Here is a 20,139-nt window from a genome sequence, read left to right on the forward strand (position 1 = left end):
AACTTTCAGCCTAAGGGCCAAATTCAATTTCCCAGAAGCTCTTAGGGCCCGCACTGCAGAGACGGGCAGGACCGAAACACCACATATACTAGCATATCGTAGCTTGCAGCCCTTACTGCCAGTAACTGAAGCCTTAGGAGAGGTGTTCCAACCTTTTGGTACCGGGGGTGGGGGGGTGGGGGACTGTGCAAAAACCAGCCACGGTTCACTGTACATTTTGCTTCTTTTAAAATCTATTTTAAAGTGTTGTATTCTGTTTTTATGTTACTTTATCTTGTACACTGCTCCGAAATTTTCAATGGGGAGTGGTATCTAAATATTGTAAATAAATAAATAAAAGCCAGAAAACCACCAAAGCAGGGGTGTTGAACCACTTTTGGCCCAAGGGCCGAATTCCATTTCAGAGAAGCTTCCAGGGGCCACATTCAAGTGGTGAGTGGGGCAAAAGGGGCAGGGTCAAAAAAACCCAGCCTATTTTAGCTTAAAGCTCTTCCTGCCAGTAATTAAATGCGAGGAGAAGACTGCACAAAAGCCAGGAAACCAGCAAACCATTGATGGTCAACTAGCAGTCTGGGAAAGAGGGTGGGGCCAACTGGGAAAGCCTGGGAAGCCAGACTGGGAACCCAGGAAGGCTGGATTTATTCGCCAGGCCTGAGGTCCAACCCAATTGCCTTACATGCACCGCCCACTGCCCATTGGATTCACCCCTACTGATATAAGCATGTCTGAACAAGCTCCTGTCTAATGGAACTTGAAGCCCTGGGTAGCTCCATGTCTCATCCAGCCCCTAATTGCTGGACTTAAAAAAACGCTCGACACGAGTATGGAAAAAATCAGGCAGGCGTTTTTGTTTAGCTAACAGAATTTTTGTGCCCCCCCCCCCCCCCCAAATTGCAGTTCCCAGGATTCTTGGGGAGAAGCTGCAGCAGTTAAATTTGAACAAAGGTGATCTATGTTTGTAGTTGGAGGCGGAAGGGTGTATGAGAATTTGCAAATCATGCAAACTAGTCCTGTTTGCCACTCTGAACAGGAGCAATTTCCCAAACTTGCGTTCACCTTTGAACGTGCGCACAAGCAAAATGCACATTCCCCCTAAACGTATTTTAACACTTTAGTTGATGGGCTCAGGGGCGAGTGCGTATTTGGGATGCGTGCTTAGAAATCTGTGCACTTCCTGTGCCTGAAAATGTGCATTTCCCATTTGGGGTGTGTGTAAAAAAGAAAAAAAGAAAGACATTCTCATTCGGGACCAAGAACAAGTTGAGACTAGTATCGAGGCGGAAAACAAAGAACCTCAATGACATCAAACAGCACTCATTTTCGCATCCCCTTTTGTAACACAGATAAAGATTTGAAGTCTTGTGGGGAAGGGGGAACCTTCGAAAAGTTCAGGAAAAATCTGTTTCCCTCTCAGTTTTCCAAAGCCCCCTTGAGGCGGGGGAGGGAAGAAGACGAAAAAAGGGATTTTTTTAAAAAAAAATCTGGGTTTGAACCTATTTTTTTTCTCAGGCCTTCACATCTCGAAGCACAGATAGGGCCTAGCTGCTTCTAACAATGGTAAATATGGAGCTACTTCACCTACCTCGTAGCAGACAGGCATGACAATCTGGTGGAAGGCAGCCAGGTACTCGGGGTCTCCCATGCGGGGGCAGTTCCAAGGCACGTTCAGGGTGAAGCCTTCACCAGGCCCCGCGCCCACCCGGGTGTAGTCCGCATCCTCAGAGGTGGGGAAGAAAGTCCCATTGTCATAGCGATGGAGGGAGACATACAGGACGCTGGGTAGGAAGTGAGAAATGATCACAGAGAAGAAGGGGATGGATCACCTCGCCTGCCCCTGCCCACCTCCCAACTGTCAAATTACCAGCCCCACTGAAATTAGAGCCACCAACTTACCCTGGATTAGGGCCAGGGTTCCTTTAAATGTAAAAAAGACCACATATGGTACCTGGGATCATCTTCAAACATATGCTGTGTCCCGTTGCCATGGTGAACATCCCAGTCGAGTATCAGCACCCTGAGGAATAAAACCAAAATAAGGCCGGCATCTAAACCTCCACTATAAACTCAGGAAGCTCAACTGCTGTAAAAACAACAGTGTTGTGGTGTCCTAAAGGCCATCACATGTTGGATGCCATACCCTTTTGTGGACACCGTCCACTTTATTTTTATTTAAACATTTCTTGGCCGCCTTTCAGGACAGAAGCCCTCACGAGGTACAACAATAAATACATAAAAACAGTTTAAAACATTAAAAGCAATAAAAACATACACAGTAAAACAACTGCTAGAACAATAAAACCTAATAATAAAATCATCAAGAACCACAATGGCAATAGCAGCAAAACAGTGCTCATCACGAGAAGGCCACAGTGAAACAAAATGTTTTCAAGGCCTTTCTAAAAGACTGCGAAGATGGTGCATGGCGGATCTCTTCATGAGATACACCAAGATGCCACGGCCCGTACAAACCACTTAGGTCCTCTGGGATGAACTTACTTCAGCCAGCCAAAACTAGGCTGACAGGTATTACCCAGAGGACCGTCTCTTCTGCCGCTCCCGGACTGTGCAGTGGTCTGCCAGGAGAGATTCGTCAATTTAACAGTCTTTCTGAATTCAAGAAGACTATAACAACTGATCTCTTCCGGCAGGCCTACCCAGTCGAATTTTAAGATGTCTGGCTGTTATTTTAATAATGTATTTGTTCGATATGTTTTTAATCAGTTTTATGTATTTTATGGTACTTTTATGTAATGTTGTTCCCTGCCTCGATCCTGAGGGAGAGGCAGATAAGATGATGAGGATGAGGATGAGGATGATGATGATATTATTATTATTATTATTATTATTATTATTATTATTATTATTATTATTATTCCCTAGCCATCACTGGGCAGCGTCCTAGACTGCTGATGAGCCTTTGCTGGTTCTCTTGCACAAGTGGAACCAACCACTTGTTCAACAGGAGCCAGTGGTTCCAAAAATAACCCTGGAAACAAGCAACAGTGCTTGTTTCATTTCCCCTGGGACTCCTGGTGCTGCTGCCACCTCACCTCATCGGACGCCTGGCCAGGCGCTGTGCGTATCGTGCTGCCAAGGCCACGGAGTTGAAGAAGCAGAAGCCACAGGCCACATCTGGTTCAGCATGGTGCCCTGGTGGGCGGACAATAGCCACGGCGTTTTGGACCTGATGCCCCCCAAAAAAGGGGTGACAGTGGGGAAACGTACTTGGATCGTTACTGTACAAAACATCAACACAGCACTGAACCGTGAGTTGGGAATCCATCTTTAGACTGATTGGGATCTGTGGAAAAGGCCCTAGGGAGTGCTAGGCCTGGCCAGAGTGACCCAACAGCTTTATGACAAGGTCACCCCTTCAGAGCTGGGGTCCCACAGAAGTCACTGCAGCTTTCAGACTGAGGATGGAACCCCTCCTCAATAGCGTTCAAATTGGGCCCACCCTAATTTGAAATAGTCAAATAGGTCAGGGTCCATTTGAAATGGCCGGAAGAGATTTCTCCAATCCTGTGCAGGTGGCACAGAGGGAGAGAGGCCCACTGCCCCTGCCCTGCCCAACACCTGCTGCTCACCTCCCCAGAGAGCACAGCTTCAACCGCGCTGAATGCGGAACCAGCTGCCAGCCGGGCGCACTCGTAGGAGCTGGCACAGATGTAGATGGAATTGTACCGGTCGCCCTGGCGGTGCAGGTCACGGGGCTTCATGGCGGCCGTCGACTTCACCGTCTCCACGTAGGCGGGGCTGGAGAGAAGAGGAGGAGAGACGATGTGGAGTCCAGCCCTTCCTCCCACAGGAAGAGGAGGGCTACAAAGCCGCATTGGAACACAGGAAGCGGGCACATACTGAGCCAGACCCTTGGTCCATCCAGCCCAGTATTGTCGACACTGTCTGGCAGCAATGGGCTCTCCAGGGTTTCAGGCAGGGTTCTTTCCCAGCCTGAGCTGGAGATACCTGGGACGTTCTGCAAGCAAAGCAGAGCCTCTACCACTGAGCTACGGGGAGGCTGCAGCCTCACGGACCCACCCCAAGCCCTGCCTTTTCTAGAGCCTGCACATTCCTCCCAGACATTGCCCGGACTCCCGTCCCCGGAAGCTCAGCACAACCTGTGACACATCCGCAGCTCCTCCTCGGAGGCGAGCCGGGCTGGGAGCCGGGAACACCGCTCCGTCAGACGCAGCTCCCCGTGACGCTGGAAGATCCGGGAGACTCTCTGAGGCAGCTCTGGGTGCTGGCTGGGAAAGACAGGGGGACACAAAGAGAGGCAGAGAGCCGGTCTCGGGATCAGATTGTACCTGTCCTGAAAGTCCTGCGCTGGTGGCCAATGGCCTGCCAGGCTCAATTCAAGGCGTGGGCCTTAAACTGTAAAGTTCTAACTGGCTGAAGACCTGACCATCTACAGGGCTGCCTGCCTTCTTACGAATCTGCTCAAATATTAAAATCGGCAGGAGGGAGCCATTACCTCCAGAGGCCCGTGCGTTGGGCCTGTGCGAAAGGGCTTTCTCCTGTGTCACCCCCAAACTACGAAATACGCTCTCTCCAGAATTAAAGACTAGGCCTCAATCACTTGGCTGTCAGAAAGGGCATAAAGACGCATCTTTTCAATTTACCCTTTTAAAACGGGCAGGTTTTAATGTTTCAACTGTTTCTATTGTACTTGTTTTTTTATGGTTTTCAATTCAACTGATATGGAGGCGATGCATTTTGAAAGCATTTTGTGTTCCTCTTTTGAGTGGACCATCTCAGTCTGGAGAAAAGGAGACTGAGGGGGAGACATGCTAGCAGTGTTCAGGGACATAAAACGGTGCCACAGGGAAGATGGCCAAGAACAGTTTTCCATGGCCACAGAAAGCAGGACCCAAAATAATGGGTATAAGTTACAGCTACCTAGATTCCGATTAAATAAAAGGAAAAACTTCCTGAAGGTAAGATCTATACAACAGTGGAACAGTCTACCTACGGAGGTTGTGGGTTCTCCATCTCTGGAGGTTTTTTTTTTAAGAAGGGGCTGGACAGCCTGGGTGGTTTAATTGGTTTTCCTGCACATTGCAGAGGGTTGGACTTGATGATCCTTGTGGTCCCTTCCAACGCAACAATTCTACGAGTCTATGATCTCACATAAGATATAGATGGATTACACTCCATTCTCCTGCATGTTCTTGTAGAGAACCAGGGCTGGGAGATCAACCCCTCCTTAAAAAAATGTGTTCTTCCCCTACTTTCACAACCCCTGGTTCAAAACAGAATCCTGCTTAGCACACCTGAAATGGGTGTTTTGTTCACACAAGCAAGAGAGTTAAAGAGAAATATAGGAAAAGGGCAGGGATGGGAAAGCATTAATGGGGAAGAGGAAGAATGTTAATAAGGATTAGACAGAGAAATTAAACGCTTTATTGTACAAAACATTATTTATTTATGGTTTTATTTTTTAGCTGCTATTCAAGGCTACACCCTCACAAAGCCACGTAAATATGAGAGCACGGTCAGATACACGGCAGCAAGCCTACAGAATACTTTGCACTGCTGCTTTGATCTCACAAGCCGGTTACAAATTCAACTGAAGGCAACTTTAAACAGAAGGATATTTATTGCTCACCTAAACGGCTGCACAGAAGGGGCTAGGTGCATGTCAATAGGGATCTCCACATTGTTGGGGCCACAGCAGAGAAGGCCCTACCTCTTGTGTGTGCCAATATAACAGATCTTAACGGTGGGCCCTAGAGACAAACCCCTGATGTAGATCTTAGTGTATGGGCAGGATTAAAACAAGTGAAGGTTCTCCTTCAAAAATATCAAAGGCGTTTGAATTTAAAAAACACACAATTATGTTGCCTTTCTATAGCACTTAAGTATTGAAAGCGCTTTCGTACACATGATCTCAGTAACCTTTACACCAATCCTGTATGGTGAGGGAGTATCATCCTCCATATTGCAGATGTAAAAGTGGTGTGTCTGTGTGTGTCTGTGTGAATGTGTGGGTGGGTGGGGGCGTTTAATGCTGAGAGATAGTCATTTACCCAAAGCCACACACTCAGTTCATGCCCGAAGTGAATTCGAACCAGGGACACCCTGGCTCACAACTCTCTCCATGTGCCACTGTGCACATGGAGCAAAATAGCTCCACGAGCAAAATAGTGCACGCACACACACACACACACACCGCCCATGTGTGAAAATAATGCAAACACCCCATCTTCCGCTTCGGAGATGTTTAAATATGTTCAGTGGTATATAAACCTATGAAATAAATAAAATAAATGAATTAGAACTCTCCCGAAGCGCACACGAAACCAATCCTTACCTGTCCCACATATTGTAATGCTCCATCATCTTTTCGTCATAGACCAGCCCTGTGCAGGAAGCCGGCCGGAGGCGCATCGGTTCCGTCGCTGACCGGGACAGGATCACAGCTCCCGGTAGAGCCCGGGGTGACGGCAAAGCGGCTCTCACCTCTCCTCCATTCTGCTGGGGCGCATCCACCCCTGAGGCGTGTAGGGGGAAAGAAAGATCAAAAGCTGTAGGGGTCCCAAATGGCCCAGAAGGGACTGCACAGCACGCGGGCATCCGAAGGGATCAAAGCTCCCCAAATCTGCTTGTATTGCTCAGGGAGAAAGACAGCGAGGCTCAGGCACTCACCAATCCTCCGCAGGCTCTTCCAGTGCTTGCCGTGAGCTGCCAGGGTGCGGGACACGGAGCGGAGGGCGCTGCCGGGAGGGGAAGATGAACAAAGAGTGCCAGTTGAGCGGGAGGTCAGGTTCAATGAGAGGAGGGGCGGGGACACGAGGGAGGAAAAGCATCCTCTCTCACCTCCTGCATGGCGCGAGGGGCGATTCCAGCAGAGGGCAGGGGTCTCCAAGAAGGGTCTTCAGGACTGTGCAGGTTCCCTCGGCCAAGGACTGGAGATTGTACCCACCCTGAGGAGGAGGAGGAGGAAGAGAAGCTAAACAGTTTCACTGGGATCAGCTCTATCTGAAGTGAAGCCACTTTTCCAAAAAGCAGCCCGTTCCCTCCTTCCTTCCCACCCCCCAAGCACTAGTCACTCACCTCCAGAGAGAGAACCACCTTGCCCCCGGACAGTGGCATCAGCAGGTGTGTCAAGTGGGCAAAGCATGCTGAGGTGGCGGCCATCTCCCCCTACAGGTGCCAAGAAGAGTCCATGTCACTCCCTCCAGTCTCTCACCCGAGGGACGGGCCAGGCACAAAGGCAGGTCACTGCGTTGGGATTGAGAAATCGCCCTCTGTCCCCACATCTGATGGAGCTACCTCCGCACACAAGAGTTCAAGCCTGCCCCAAATCTAGGCAAGCACAACATAGGAAGCTGCCTTATACTGAGTCAGAGAGTGCAAGAGACATTTTCCTACCTTGGGATCACCAATTACAGAATCAAAACCAGCAGCAACCAGGACTAGTTGGGGCTGGAACTGAAAACAAAAGAAGGACAACCATCTGTCAGGGATGCTTTAGGGTGGATTCCTGCATTGAGCAGGGGGTTGGACTCGATGGCCTTGTAGGCCCCTTCCAAGTCTGCTATTCTATGATTCTATGATTCTAAGACCCAAACATCACCAGAAGGGTTAACCACTTCCCTTGGAGACCAAAAACGGCATCAGAGGAGGAACTTCCGGGCTAAGGATTGCCCGTCACTGGATGGCAGTTTCAGACAGACAGACGCACGCGTGCGAAGGAGGCATCTTTATAACCTAGCCTGCATCCGCACGGATGAAATTGCAACTCGAAAAGCAGCCCAAAATGTCTGCACCTGCGAAGGCGGGACATCGGCTCCAAGGAAATGCCACTCCATGAAACCAGGAAGGAGCACTGTAGAGTGGCTTTCCCTAACCTGCCGCCCTCCAGGGGTGTCAGGATTACCACCCCCATCATTCAGAACCAGCTAGAGAGGATGGGGGTTGCAGTCCCAACCCATGTAGAAGGTGCCAGGTTGCTGTAGGGGGTTCTGGAAGGCCCTTAAAGCCTGTTTGGATGATGCCACCACCATCCCCAAACCTATCTGTGCTGTGAAATTGGGAATGGGGGTGGGTGGGCCTGCATAACCACACAGAGGGTATCACGGCCCTCCCAGTCCTGCAGGACCTCCCTCGCTACCAGGATCCGGACCCCCCATTTAAAAGCAGGGAGATCTGTCATTAAAATAAATGTGTTGTCTTGGTTGGGGCACTGTGAGGCGAGCAGGGGAGGACGTGGGCTCCTGGACTATATAGATTTGAGGGCAGGGGGAGAAAGAGGGGCAAATGAGTGTACTTTCAATAGGCTTGAAATGGCACAACATCCAGTGATTGACTTAAGGCGCAACCCTATGTATGTTTGGACAGAAAAATGTCCATCAACTGGGGCATGCTGGGAGTTGTAGGACTCTTTTCTGTCTAAGCATGCATAGGGTTGCTCCCTTGCTTTTCAACTGCAAAAGTTCATGGGAGAAATGAAGCTAATTGTGCTAAGAACACTGCTGTAGGAGAGGAGACTCATGCCTACATACATGCATGCACACAACACACACACATTACAAGAGGCTTTGACTCCCCTTGCCTTGCGCCACGGGGTCACTGGATATCCAGAAAAAGATGCAAAGCTGGCCCGGCACTTACAATGGATGGTCCCGGCCGAGTTTCTTACCTCCAAGGCCACAGGCAGTAGGATGTGCAAAAAGGCAGAGAGGTAGTCAGCATCCCGCATGCCTACCTGGAGGGACAGACAGGGGCACGTTAAGTCCTCGCAGGGATCCCCAAGGCGTAAAGAACGCATTTGAAACACAAAGGGACGCTGACTTGGAAAAATGCAGCCTCTGCTGAGGTGGGCTGACGGGCGAAGACGCACAACAAGGGAAGGGCATTCCTCGACTTCGGCAGTTTAGACTTGAAGGACGTGAAACAGGATCAAACCTAAATCGTCTGTCTCCTTGAACCTGTGGGATCTGGGTTCAAATCCTGGGGTGATGTTGGGTCGGCCTAAGCTACCTCAATAGGATGCTGAGAAGCTAAAATGGGGGAGCTCCCCCCACCCCACATAACCACCCAGAGCTCCCTGTAAGGAAGATGAGACAGAAATGTAACCATCTCTGCCATCCCAGCCCGACAATGCTCCCTCCAGTGTGTCTCAACCTGCTTCCCGTAACACTAGTTGCAAAGCAATCTCTACGAGACAGGAAGCAGCCCTGGTTTACTGAATTCAGTTTAGCAAGGGGAGCGAATGTCAATACACTTGTTGCATTCCAAAGTACTCACTGCTCCTGGCCCAGCAGGCCAATCCGTCACCTTGCCCTCCGCAGCAGGAGTGGGCAGAAGGCAGATCTCCAGATGTTTTCGACTTCATCTCCCAGAAGCCTCTGCCCTGCTGGCCAACAGTCAGGGAACGCTGGGAGTTGTCGGCCAAAAGATGCAGAGATCTCCTGCCTGCTCACCCCTGCCTTGCAATACCAGACATTGCCCAGGCGTGTCACGAAACCTGATGGCTGGGGGACCTGCAGCCTTGAAAAGAGCAGAGAAACTGCACAGCCACCAGTGCCAGGAGCCGAGGAGGCAGAGGGCACAGCAAAGAGCAGCAGGTTTGCAGCAACAGCCGGGTGCTATAACGAGGCAGAGCATGTTCCGACGCCCTCTGAGGTTGTGACACAACTTTAGCAAAAAGGAAAGTGTAGCACGGAGGTGCAAAACCTCAGCCGCTGTAGCCAAATGCAGCCACCATGGAGCCAAATCGAGCTCTTCCCTGGTCATGTCTCCTTTCTTCCGACCAGCAATCTTTGGGTGGTTTCCCAGATTTTGCACAGTGCTTACCCCCACCTCCCATTCTAAAAAGTTAAAATGCCTCTCCTAAGGTTTAGTTACTGGCAGTAAGAGTTTGTGCTGCCATTTTGGCCCCACCCCTTTAGCCATTGGCCCCTCCCACCATGGGAATGCGGCCCCCAAGAGCGTCTCTGAAACGGAATTCGGCCCACAGGCTGAAAGAGGTTCTGCACCCCTGGACTAAACGCTGAGTGGGGCGGCCTGTAAACCTCAGCAGCGGACTCAGACGTCAGCCATGTTTTTCGTGAACTGGAAAAAAATCACGGTCACACTGGAACAGCCTTCGCCAACTTGGCACCCTTGGGAGGAGTTGGACCACAAGCCCCATAATTCCTAGCCAACACATCTGAAGATGCCAGGTTGGGGAAGGTTGCACTAGTGTCTGCCCTGTTTGGGACCCCTTCCAAACAGCTGGATCCCAATACAAGGCAACTAAAAAAGAAACGTCTCTGTGCAATGGCGAAGGATGGGAGGGAGAACTTGTTCCTGACCTGGATCAACCCAATGGCTTCCCCCTTCCTCTAAAAGGCCGGGCTGGGATTCGAACCTGGGCTGATGTCTGGTGCTGGCTCAGTCCTGCAACGTTGGCACCCAACCAAAAAAATCCGCCCCTCTTCCCTACCTGGTTCCAAGGCACATTGATGTTGTAGCCCTCTCCTCGACCTCTGCCCATGGCATGGCTGTCAGATTCTGGAAGGTGAGGCCAGAAGCTGCCCCCTTCGTAGCGATGGATGGAGAAGTAAAGGACGCTAGGAGAAGTCGTCACGGCAGGGACAGCAATGAGGAGAAATATGCCTGGTGGGCCAGGCCCAGCCCTCTTTGCCCAGTTTTGGTTGCAGCCTACAACTAGTCTGCCCCCTCTTTTGCTGATTCCCATTCACCCAGGATGGCAGCCCCCCGCCCCCCGGTGCCCCCTAATTCAAGGCCACCCTTTTATTCTTCACCTGGGGTTGTCCTCAAAGAGGTACTGGGTGCCTTGTCCGTGATGCACATCCCAGTCGACAATAAGAACCCTAGAAGGGAAAGAAAAGTCACCGAAGAAAGAACAAAACATAACGCAGCTTCTGAGAAATCAAGTTATCCTCAATCCTAAGTGTTAGAGACATCCCCACCAAGGAGCCCTGGGAAAATGAAATGTAGTCCTGCAAGAGGGCTGGGATCCCCGAAGAAGCAAGTTCTCAGCATTCTCACTAAACGATAGTTCCCAGGGTTCCTTGAGAGGTATCAGGGCAGTGGAAGTTTACATTTGCAGGGTTGAGGTTCTCCTAAACCAGGGGTGGATGAAACATTTTCCTGCGGAGGGCTGTGCATTCCCTCACGGGTCATCTGTCGGGAGCTGCATGTCGGCAGTGGAAGGGGCCAGAGCCACAGTGGATGATCTCTTTCAGTGGAGGCAGGTGGCTCTGTGGTCAGTGGGGCGGTTCAGCCAGAATTCTAAAGGAGCTTTGCACCTTGGATGGTTCCTTTAGGGTTCTGACTGCAACCTGGAGCAGATTCAACACCCCACTGACCACGGAGCCACCAGCCTCCACGGATCCCTTTCCTCCCTCTTTCTGATATCCTCTTCCCTCCATCACCCTCCTTCCTCTCACCCAGCAGATGGCCAGGGGAGGGGCAGATCGCTCTTGTGCCAAGCCTGAACGGATCACATGCAGAGGGCTTTTGAAATTCAGCTGAGGGCCACATGGAATTGAGCTGAGGGCTGCAGCTCGCCCGCCCCTGTCCTAGGATAAGCTCTAGGGATAATAATTGATCACGATTGTCTGTTTAGAAAACCCTTAAGCATTGAGAGGATATTTGTAAGCCTTAAGCCACCTAGGGAGTCCGTGGCCAAGCCAACCCTGAAACCAAGGCCTTCCCGAGTCACATTCTTAGCTGCTACACCAGGGATAGGGCAACTTGTAGGCCAAAACATCTAGAAGACCACAACTCCCATGATCCCTCACCTTTGGTTCTGCTGCCTAGGACTGATGGGAGGGCCACAATTTGCCCCTTTCCTTTGCTACTCTACGCATATCTCTATAAATAGATCTCTCTCTCTCTCTCTCTCTCTCAATATATCTATATCTCTAAATATATTATATCTATATCTATACATACATATCTATCTATCTATCTATCTATCTATCTATCTATCTATCTATCTAAATATCTATCTTTTGTAAACCCCCCAGAGAGCTTTGGCTATGAGGCGGTATATAAATTTAATAAATAAATATAAAAATATTTGCATTTGGCTTTGATCGCCATCCATTTTCCACATAAGCACAAAGGCATGTGGCTGCTGTTTTCTATCTCATGAACTGGAACACGACTACGACGTGCCATCTAGAGTAGCCATCTTTCTTTGTAAAAAGGGAGGCAAAGATCTACAGCTGAGAAGCTCAGGAGGCCTAGCAAAGGATCCTATTGGGCTCCTTTTTCGGTAGCTTCATTGCCTTGCCCTCCACAGCAAAGGAGTCAGCAACTGAGTTCCTTGATAATTCTGGGGCATCCTGGGAGCTGTGAGGCTTTTCTCTGTCTAAACATGCATGGGATTGTGCCTTTAATCCAGCAAATCTGTCTCTGTGCACCACTGACTAGATGAGAAATTTGCTCAGTCTGAATGTTTATGTGGATTTCTCAATTCGCACCTCCCCGACCTAAACATGAACCAGAGCACATTCCCTTGCACACAGAAATCTTCACTTTTCAGAATTCTGCGATTCAATCTGCAACTTTAAAAAAAACGCATGAAAAAATATACGAAGGAAAAGCGCACCCAAAAATGCACATACCAGGAAAGTATGAACAAACCCCCATTAACATTAGGGGGAAACAGCTTGCGAAAAGCAGGCACGCCAGGAAAAGCACATGCAAACATGCATCCAGTAGAAGACACGCACATAAAAATTCACATACATTTTCATGCGGGTTTTGGGAGGCGGGGGCAGAATTCACAAAGTGATGTGGAAATGGTCCCACACAGACTTCTGGTTGGACAAATGAGAAAGCGAGAAATACTGAAACAGGCAGATCGACACCTGTGGCTTGGATCCACAGTACTCACCGCTCCACCCCCAATTTCTGCCGGGCGTATTGGGCTGCGATGCCTACGTTGTTGAACATACAGTAGCCATCCATCTTGTTGCGCTGAGCATGATGTCCGGGTGGTCTGAAACGCAAAGGATACACTGGCTAACCCCAGAACTAGGAAGCCGTGGACTGACCACTGGGAAGCCCGAGTGATACAAGATGCCAGGGCACCCAGACAATAAATGCTATGTCGCTGAAAGCGGCAGCTCTTAACTGTCCATTTCAACGAACAGCCCAACAGGGCAGGTTACACAAAACCTAAGTTCCCCTTAGAAAAACAGACCTGGAATCCATCACACTAAGGTATCAATGACATATAACTTATTCTGGTTTTATAGGATATTTTTTAAAAGTTTTAAATCTTGACTTTTGTATATTATGGTTTTAATTGCAAACTGCCCAAAGAGCCTTGGCTATTGGGCAGAATAAAAAATAATTTCCATCCCCTAGTCGAAAAGCTAAGGGCAGGTAGATCTGATCCTTCTGGAAAGTGTTCAAAGGTGGTCCATGTCATATCTACACCACAGATTTTTAAACGCTTGGTTTAGGGAAGACTCCTATATCACCGACACAGCGTTGGGTGTGCGTGTGTGCACAAGACAGTCAGTTTCCTCCCTGTCCCTGCATAGCCGGTGCAGAGAGAACTGTGCCAGCTACCTCTCCATGCTTCAAAAATGGAGTGTGAAGATGGGGAAAGGGGGGTGTTTCCTGAGGCGGGGAGAGGAGGAGACCAGGGTGGTTGCACCCCTATGCCCTATCCTATGGTCTCCCTGGCCTACTTCACCTCTGAGGTGCCGCTGCTAGACAGGCAAAATCGCCTATCTAGCAGAAATGCCGGGCAGTTGGAGTGCAGAGGCAAAGATCACCTCCTCTGTCCTCCCAGCCTGCATTGAATACTCAGCAGCCTTCCAATCCAGTATCCATATAGGACTGCACTCATAATGGTCATTTCATCTCCCACTGGGAAGCCTGGAATGTGTAGGTTCAGAGAGAGGGAGCAGGGATCTCTAAGAATCCTGCGGCAGCGAACACATTTATGCTGGCACAAGCTTTTGGGTGGATTTGTGAGGAAATTCTCAGCACTGTCACCAAGCCACAGCAATGATTGGAAGCGGCATAAAAACAGGGAAATCTGAGGCAGAGCTATGGTTCAATTAAATGCCAGATTCATATAGGGGTTCGAGGCACTGCAGGTGCATTAAAGAGCAATGGGCTAAAGTCAGAAGGTTCCGTATTCTGTGTCGGAGTGAAACAAACATACGCTTCCACGGGTGACATGATCTTGAGAAAGGTCCGAAACGGATGGCAGGCAGCAAACATGGAACTCCCAACCTCATGTTTGCTGTGTAGTGTGAATGTGTGGTGTATAGCATGTACGCGCACACATACACCCCACAAGGCAACAGACAAAGCATTGGGAGTCCTGCATTTGTATGTATGTATGTATGTATGTATTATTGCATTTATATACCGCCTTTTTTCCTGCAAGGAATCCAAGGTGGCATACATAATCCTCCTACTCTCTGTTTTATCCTCACAACAACAACCCTGTGAGGTAGGTTGGGCTGAGAGTCTGTGACTGGCCCAGAGTCACCCAGGGGGTTTCCATGGCCGAGTGGGGACTAGAACCCAGATCTCGACTCCCAGTGCAACACTTTAGCCACTACACCACATTGGCATCATGTCTAGTTCCGGCCGAAGCTTTGGAGATTCTCATAGACTTCATTTTAAATCTGCTCTCCTGTATGTTAACCCATCATCCCCTGCTCTTTTTAGTGGGTAAGGAGAATTCCCTTGACTGGTGTGTGTGTGTGTGTGTTTGTGTGTGTGTGTGTATGGAGGGAGGGAGAGAGAGACAATATCAAAGAGTGGCCCAAGGCTTCTTGTGAGTACATAACACACTAGGAGAATATAAGTCCCTTCCCACACCTGTCAGGGAACCTATAAGAAACACCTGTTCTTCATGGAGCTCCAGGACCCCATTTGAAGCACGGCTCCTAACTGGGAGCAAAACACCAAGCCAGAATGCCCTGTCCTTGTCGTACCTGACCACAGCCAGCCCGTTACGGAGCTCCCCGGACCACACCTTCTCCACGAGTTGCAGAACGGAACCAGCAGCAAGGCAGGCACAGTGGTAGGAATTCTTGGGTTGGAGAAAGAATCAGGTTACAGACTTAGTACTCCCCACGCCTCAGCGACAGGCTTGAGCCCGCCCACCCCCAGTAGGGGAAATGGAACCTTCGGAGCCCAGCTTGAGAGATGGCTTGCATAGTTCTTAGTCCCCTCCATTTCCAGAACAGAGGGGTGGGGGAGAAAAATAAATAAAGCAGAGGTGGTCCACACAACAAAGTGCACCTAGGGCAGGGTTGGGGAACCTCTTTCAGTCCGAGGGCCGGACTCCGTTTCAGAGAAACACTCGGGGGCTGCATTCCAGTGGTGGGCGGGGCTTAAGGCAAAAGGGAGTGGGGCCAAAAATACCAGCATAGTTTGGCCTAAAGCTCTTACTGCCAGTAACTAAACCTTAAGAGAGGAATTTCAGCCTTTTGGAGTGGTGGGAGAAGGGAGTGCACAAAAGCTGAGGAACCACCAAACAACAAGTGGTTGAGGGGAAGGGAGGCGTGGGGAAAGGGGGCGTGGCCATCTGGGACCCCGGGAGGGCTGGATTTGGCTCCTGGGCCTGAGGTTCCTCACCCCTGAACTAGTGATTTTAACTGGGAGGGGGTGGGAATCCAGAAACCTGAGTTTTGTACTCTGGAGCAATGCAAGTTATATTGTTATGCAAGTCAGCTACGGGCAGGTTTACTATAATAATTCAAAAACCCTGAGAGAACCTTTCCCCCTCTCCTTTGCAAGTACTGCTAAAGCAAACAGGAAAAAAGAGGTTCAGATACTACAGCTTTGGAGAAGAAACAAGGATCCGTGAAAGGCCTGGAAATGCCACCTCCTTGACACTGGGATGCCCTGGTTAGTGGCCACTTGGCTTCTGGAGATTTTCACCAGACGTGCCCATAAAGTCTCAAGGTCTTCTATGCAATGGGATGCCAGCTCCTTACCAGACAGCTGCAACTGGCTGCTTTAGCAGCTTCTGGTTCTGATGCTGCACATGTCCACTTACCCCACCCCACAAAACCCTGTGCCAAAGTTTTGCCTCATAGACAGCATCAGGGTACAAAGGGTGATGCTCTCAAACACCTGCGAATGAATAAAATCAGCAGAAGTTTTCAGAGACATGCCAGGGCTGCCATCTCTGGGTCAGGAACTGGCAACTCTGACCCAAAGGACTAGAAACTTGCTCTTTTGCAATTAAAACAAAAACAAATAACCTTTTTTTTTAAAAAAGTTCAGAACGTTAGACTGTGGGACGACACTCTAAGCCATCGTTAGGCTGCTAACCCTTTTGCAGTGAATGGTTAGTGAGTGAGTTTAAACCATGGTTATGTAGCCACCATGGTTAGGAACGGTTCACACAACATGTTAAATCATGGTTCACACGCTAAGTGATAAAGTTTAGCTCAAAGTACTGGCTGGAGATGCTGGAAGTTGTGGTGCAACACATCTGAAGGGCGTCAGCTTGGGCAAAGCTAGAGTAGAACAGACACAGCTCTGGGGATACTCACTGGATGTAGGTAGACAGAATCGTACGTGTCTGACAGAGATTTCAGCTCAGCCTCGCTCATTGCTTCGGTTGATTTCATCAGATCCAGGTACTCCTGACTGTTAAAAAACAAACAGAACACAAAACAGCAGCGCTGGGCATTTAGGTGCCACTCGATCTCTGCCTCTCCCCCACAAGTCCACAGCCCAGCTCTCCCACAACCCCAAGACCTGCTTTCACCTGTGAGCCAAGAGAATCTCTTCCTCAGAAATTTCTTGGGCCTGTAAGGGGAGACAAGAACATAAACGCCTACAGAAGGAATCCAGATTTCTTGTTCCGCAGCTATTCTTTATTACATTTTAATCCCACGCTTCCTCCAACGAGGTTCTCTCCCCTCCCCATTTTACTGTCACAACAACCTTGTGAGGTAGGTTAGGCCAACCATGGGCAGACTCTGGGCCTGCAGGATTTACTTTGTGTTTTACTAGAACTCTAGGATCCGTCAAACGGAGCCAGGTGGAAAATAGTGGCTAACAGGGATGGCCAAACACTGGGTTAGGCGGAGAGAGAAAGTGACCGGCCCAAGGTCAGCCAGAGAGCTTCATAGCAAAGTGAGGATTCAAACTCAGCTCTCCCCAGTCCTAATCTGGCACTGGGCCTGTTCAGACGACATGCTAAGCCATGGTCAGGCCGCTAACGCTTTTGCAGCAAACGGTTAGTGGGGATGTTTAAACTGTGGTTATGCAGCCACCATGAGTTAGGAATGGTTCACGCGACACGCTAAGCCATAATGTTTAGCTCACATTGCTTAATCACCGTGGCTCAACGCGTCGTCCAAAGAAGGGGACTCTAAGCCAGGCGCAGGGAACCTCTTTCAGCCCGAGAGGCAAATTAAATTTCAGAGCCGCTCTTGGCTGGGTGGGGTCACATTGTGGTGGTGGGTGGGGCTGAGCGGGAAAGGGCGGGGCCTAAAACGCCAGCTTATTTTAGTTGAAAGTTCTTGCTGCCAGTAACTAAGAAGCATTTCAGCCTTTTAGAATGGCAACAAGCTGAGAAGCCGGCAACGGATTGGCGGTTGGGAGAAAGGGGAAGAGGCGTGGCCTTCTGAGAAACCCCAGAGGGCTGCACTGGGACCCTAGGCCTGAGGTTCCCCACTCCTGCTCTACCCACACTACCGCATTTGCTCTCAAAAGTCCCATCAACTACAAACCCTTGCCTCTCCACCCCACCCCGGCCCCACTGCCAAATTCTCGCTTGCTCCTGCCTGCTTCCCTCTCACCGTCACTAGGACGCAACGCTCCAGCAAGTCCCATTGCAGCAATTTGCCTCGTATGGCCACTAGCCGTTCTGGACACTCTGGGAAACTGGAGAAGAGATAACAAAGGGGGCACGTAGATCAAAAACACATTAAGCCCAAGGCGGAGATGGTTTGGGGAACAAACGAACAAACAGGGGAGTGGGGGGACAAGTCCCATTTTGAGGAGAAAGGACAAAGCCACGTCCATCCTGAACAAAACACACACAGATCCAATGGAAGCCTGTTGGGCCAAGGCAGGATCTGACGAAGCCCGATTAGAGGCAGGCTGGTAACCCTTTACCAAGCTCCTAGTCCTTTAATCCAACAGATTAAGATGACAGCAAAACAGGCAAAGTGGAGGGAGGAGACATGAGAGAGATGGCTGACCTGGGGAACAGAGTGGGCTTTTTAAACGATGCCGTGGGGTTTTAAAAAGGGAGACGGGAAAGGCGTTGGGATTAAAGTGGAAGGGAGGAAGAGGTTAGGGTGGTAGGTTATGGGACCGGGGAGCAGAGATCACAGTCAGAAACTACTCGGAGTAGTCTGGGTGGGTGGATCTTTGAATCTGCATACCCAAGATCGCCCTGAGAAGCGCAGAATATGGCAATTTACAGACAATCTGGTAGCTCAGATGTGTGGCTAAAAACAGAACAAGTTTCTAGAACTTGTGAACCTCCCAGAGAGCTTCGGTTATTGGGCGGTATAAAAATGTAATAAATAAATAAATAAATAAATAAATAAACTCATGGTTACAGAGAGGGGTTCCTGCTTCGGATTCAGGAAAACCACTGGGCCAGGTGGCACGCGCATGCATTTCTCTACCGCCATAGCTCCGCTTCTAACTTGGGTCTCGTAACACACCTTGTAAACCTAAGAATTTTAAGATGCTGTGATAGTTATTTTAATATTGCATTGGTTTTATATGCTCTTTTAACTAATTTTATGTATTACATTTTATTTAGTGTTGTTCCCCGCCTCGATCCAGAGGGAGAGGAGGGTAATAAATAAATAAATATATTATTATTACTGTTCTAGAAAATCCCACTTGTCTCTGTCTCTCTTGGTGTATATCAAGAAACTGAAACTAAATTTCCAAATTCCACACAAAATACATTTGCAGCCAAATCAGGCCCACTCATGAAAGAGTATTTGATCAAGGTCATTTATTCAAATAGCACCATCTCCTTCCCCTCCCATACAGAATTTTGACAATGGTTAATGCAGCTCCTCTCCCTCTTTATGTCCTCACTGTTATTATAATCTACCGTTCTAATCTGTGGGAAAAATCATACTAGGATTGAGGCCTACCCGACACCAGCTTCCCCCCACCCCGCTTTTTTTCTTTTTACCAGCACCATTTAAAAAAAAAGTTTCTGAAGCGGTCCCTTAGGAATGCAGCAAAGAAGGATTATGGTATAGATATGGGAAGACTGTATCAGGGAAAGGAATTAAATATTTTAAAAGTCACAGAGCAATCCTAGGCATGTTTACTCAGAAGCAAGCCCCATGGAGTTCAATGAGACTTACTCCCATTCAGGATTGCTGCCTCAGTGTTTCTCAAACATGTCTCCGTTCGTTCATTTCTTGTATTCCAAATTTATATTCCATCCCTCTGGCTTACTGGCAACAGGCCCATAAACAGCCAAAGCCAGGACTTTCCAAAGAGGGCCCCACAAATTAACCAAAGTCCTCTAAAGGGAGGCACAGTGACATCTGGATGTGGCAGCCTCAGTTACCTCAGGATGGAGATGAAGAGTCAATTCTTCAAAGCTGGCCCAAGATACTTTGCTGCCTGAGGCACAGCAGCAAATGGTGCCCCCAAGTCAAGATGGATAGTTCCAAAGCCTAGCAGAGTTATTTTGGAACCTTAGGCAAAAAAGCCCCCAAATGTCTGCACCCCCTTCCCTGCAATAACAACTTGATGCTCTTCTATGATACCCAGGATCAGCTGCTGGAGGCAGCCGCTTCACTCTACCTCATGGCAGGGCCGGCCCTGCGATTTTTAGAGCAAATACAGGGCTGCTAGTACAGATGTCATATGTTTGAGTATCCCCATGTGAAAAATTTCCCCTTGAGAACTCCCTGTATGTAAAAAAAAAAAAAAAAAGAGTCACTTCATGGAGAATAACTCAGCCCTCCCTTCTTCCCTGAGATGCTAGTTATATCCAGGCAGCTTCTTCTTGTTTTGCAGTTAGGGGATCATTCAAGCTTCCAAAAGAGATACACCACCCCCTACGAGCAGTTGTGGGGGCGTTTGATTACTTTTTTTGCTGATCCTGCACAACAGCTCCTACGCTGCCAGCGTGATGCGGGAGCCACTATGGCATGAAGGAACCAGTTTCTTGCCAGTTCAAACTTACCT

At 49.2% G+C, this 20,139-nt stretch overlaps 1 protein-coding gene across 4 annotated transcripts in view; it reads right to left on the minus strand.

Moving 5' to 3' along the window:
• HDAC6 (histone deacetylase 6) overlaps nucleotides 1–20,139 on the minus strand; it is a 50,286-nt gene that overhangs the window by 15,790 nt on the left and 14,357 nt on the right. For all 4 annotated transcript variants that reach the window (XM_063119459.1, XM_063119461.1, XM_063119460.1 and 1 more), the window contains exons 5-22: nucleotides 17,760–17,844; nucleotides 16,721–16,761; nucleotides 16,503–16,599; nucleotides 14,931–15,028; nucleotides 12,860–12,964; nucleotides 10,755–10,823; nucleotides 10,433–10,559; nucleotides 8,645–8,710; nucleotides 7,375–7,434; nucleotides 7,057–7,146; nucleotides 6,820–6,926; nucleotides 6,649–6,716; nucleotides 6,314–6,494; nucleotides 4,119–4,247; nucleotides 3,588–3,756; nucleotides 3,051–3,184; nucleotides 1,946–2,014; nucleotides 1,583–1,775 (exon numbers count right to left, since the gene is read on the minus strand). In XM_063119459.1, coding sequence (XP_062975529.1) covers nucleotides 1,583–1,775; nucleotides 1,946–2,014; nucleotides 3,051–3,184; nucleotides 3,588–3,756; nucleotides 4,119–4,247; nucleotides 6,314–6,494; nucleotides 6,649–6,716; nucleotides 6,820–6,926; nucleotides 7,057–7,146; nucleotides 7,375–7,434; nucleotides 8,645–8,710; nucleotides 10,433–10,559; nucleotides 10,755–10,823; nucleotides 12,860–12,964; nucleotides 14,931–15,028; nucleotides 16,503–16,599; nucleotides 16,721–16,761; nucleotides 17,760–17,844 — 1,888 coding nt within the window. The remainder of the gene's footprint in view (nucleotides 1–1,582; nucleotides 1,776–1,945; nucleotides 2,015–3,050; nucleotides 3,185–3,587; nucleotides 3,757–4,118; nucleotides 4,248–6,313; nucleotides 6,495–6,648; nucleotides 6,717–6,819; nucleotides 6,927–7,056; nucleotides 7,147–7,374; nucleotides 7,435–8,644; nucleotides 8,711–10,432; nucleotides 10,560–10,754; nucleotides 10,824–12,859; nucleotides 12,965–14,930; nucleotides 15,029–16,502; nucleotides 16,600–16,720; nucleotides 16,762–17,759; nucleotides 17,845–20,139) is intronic.

The sequence above is a fragment of the Elgaria multicarinata genome, chromosome 3 (genome assembly GCF_023053635.1).
Source record: "Elgaria multicarinata webbii isolate HBS135686 ecotype San Diego chromosome 3, rElgMul1.1.pri, whole genome shotgun sequence".
Taxonomy (NCBI): Eukaryota; Metazoa; Chordata; class Lepidosauria; order Squamata; family Anguidae; genus Elgaria; species Elgaria multicarinata.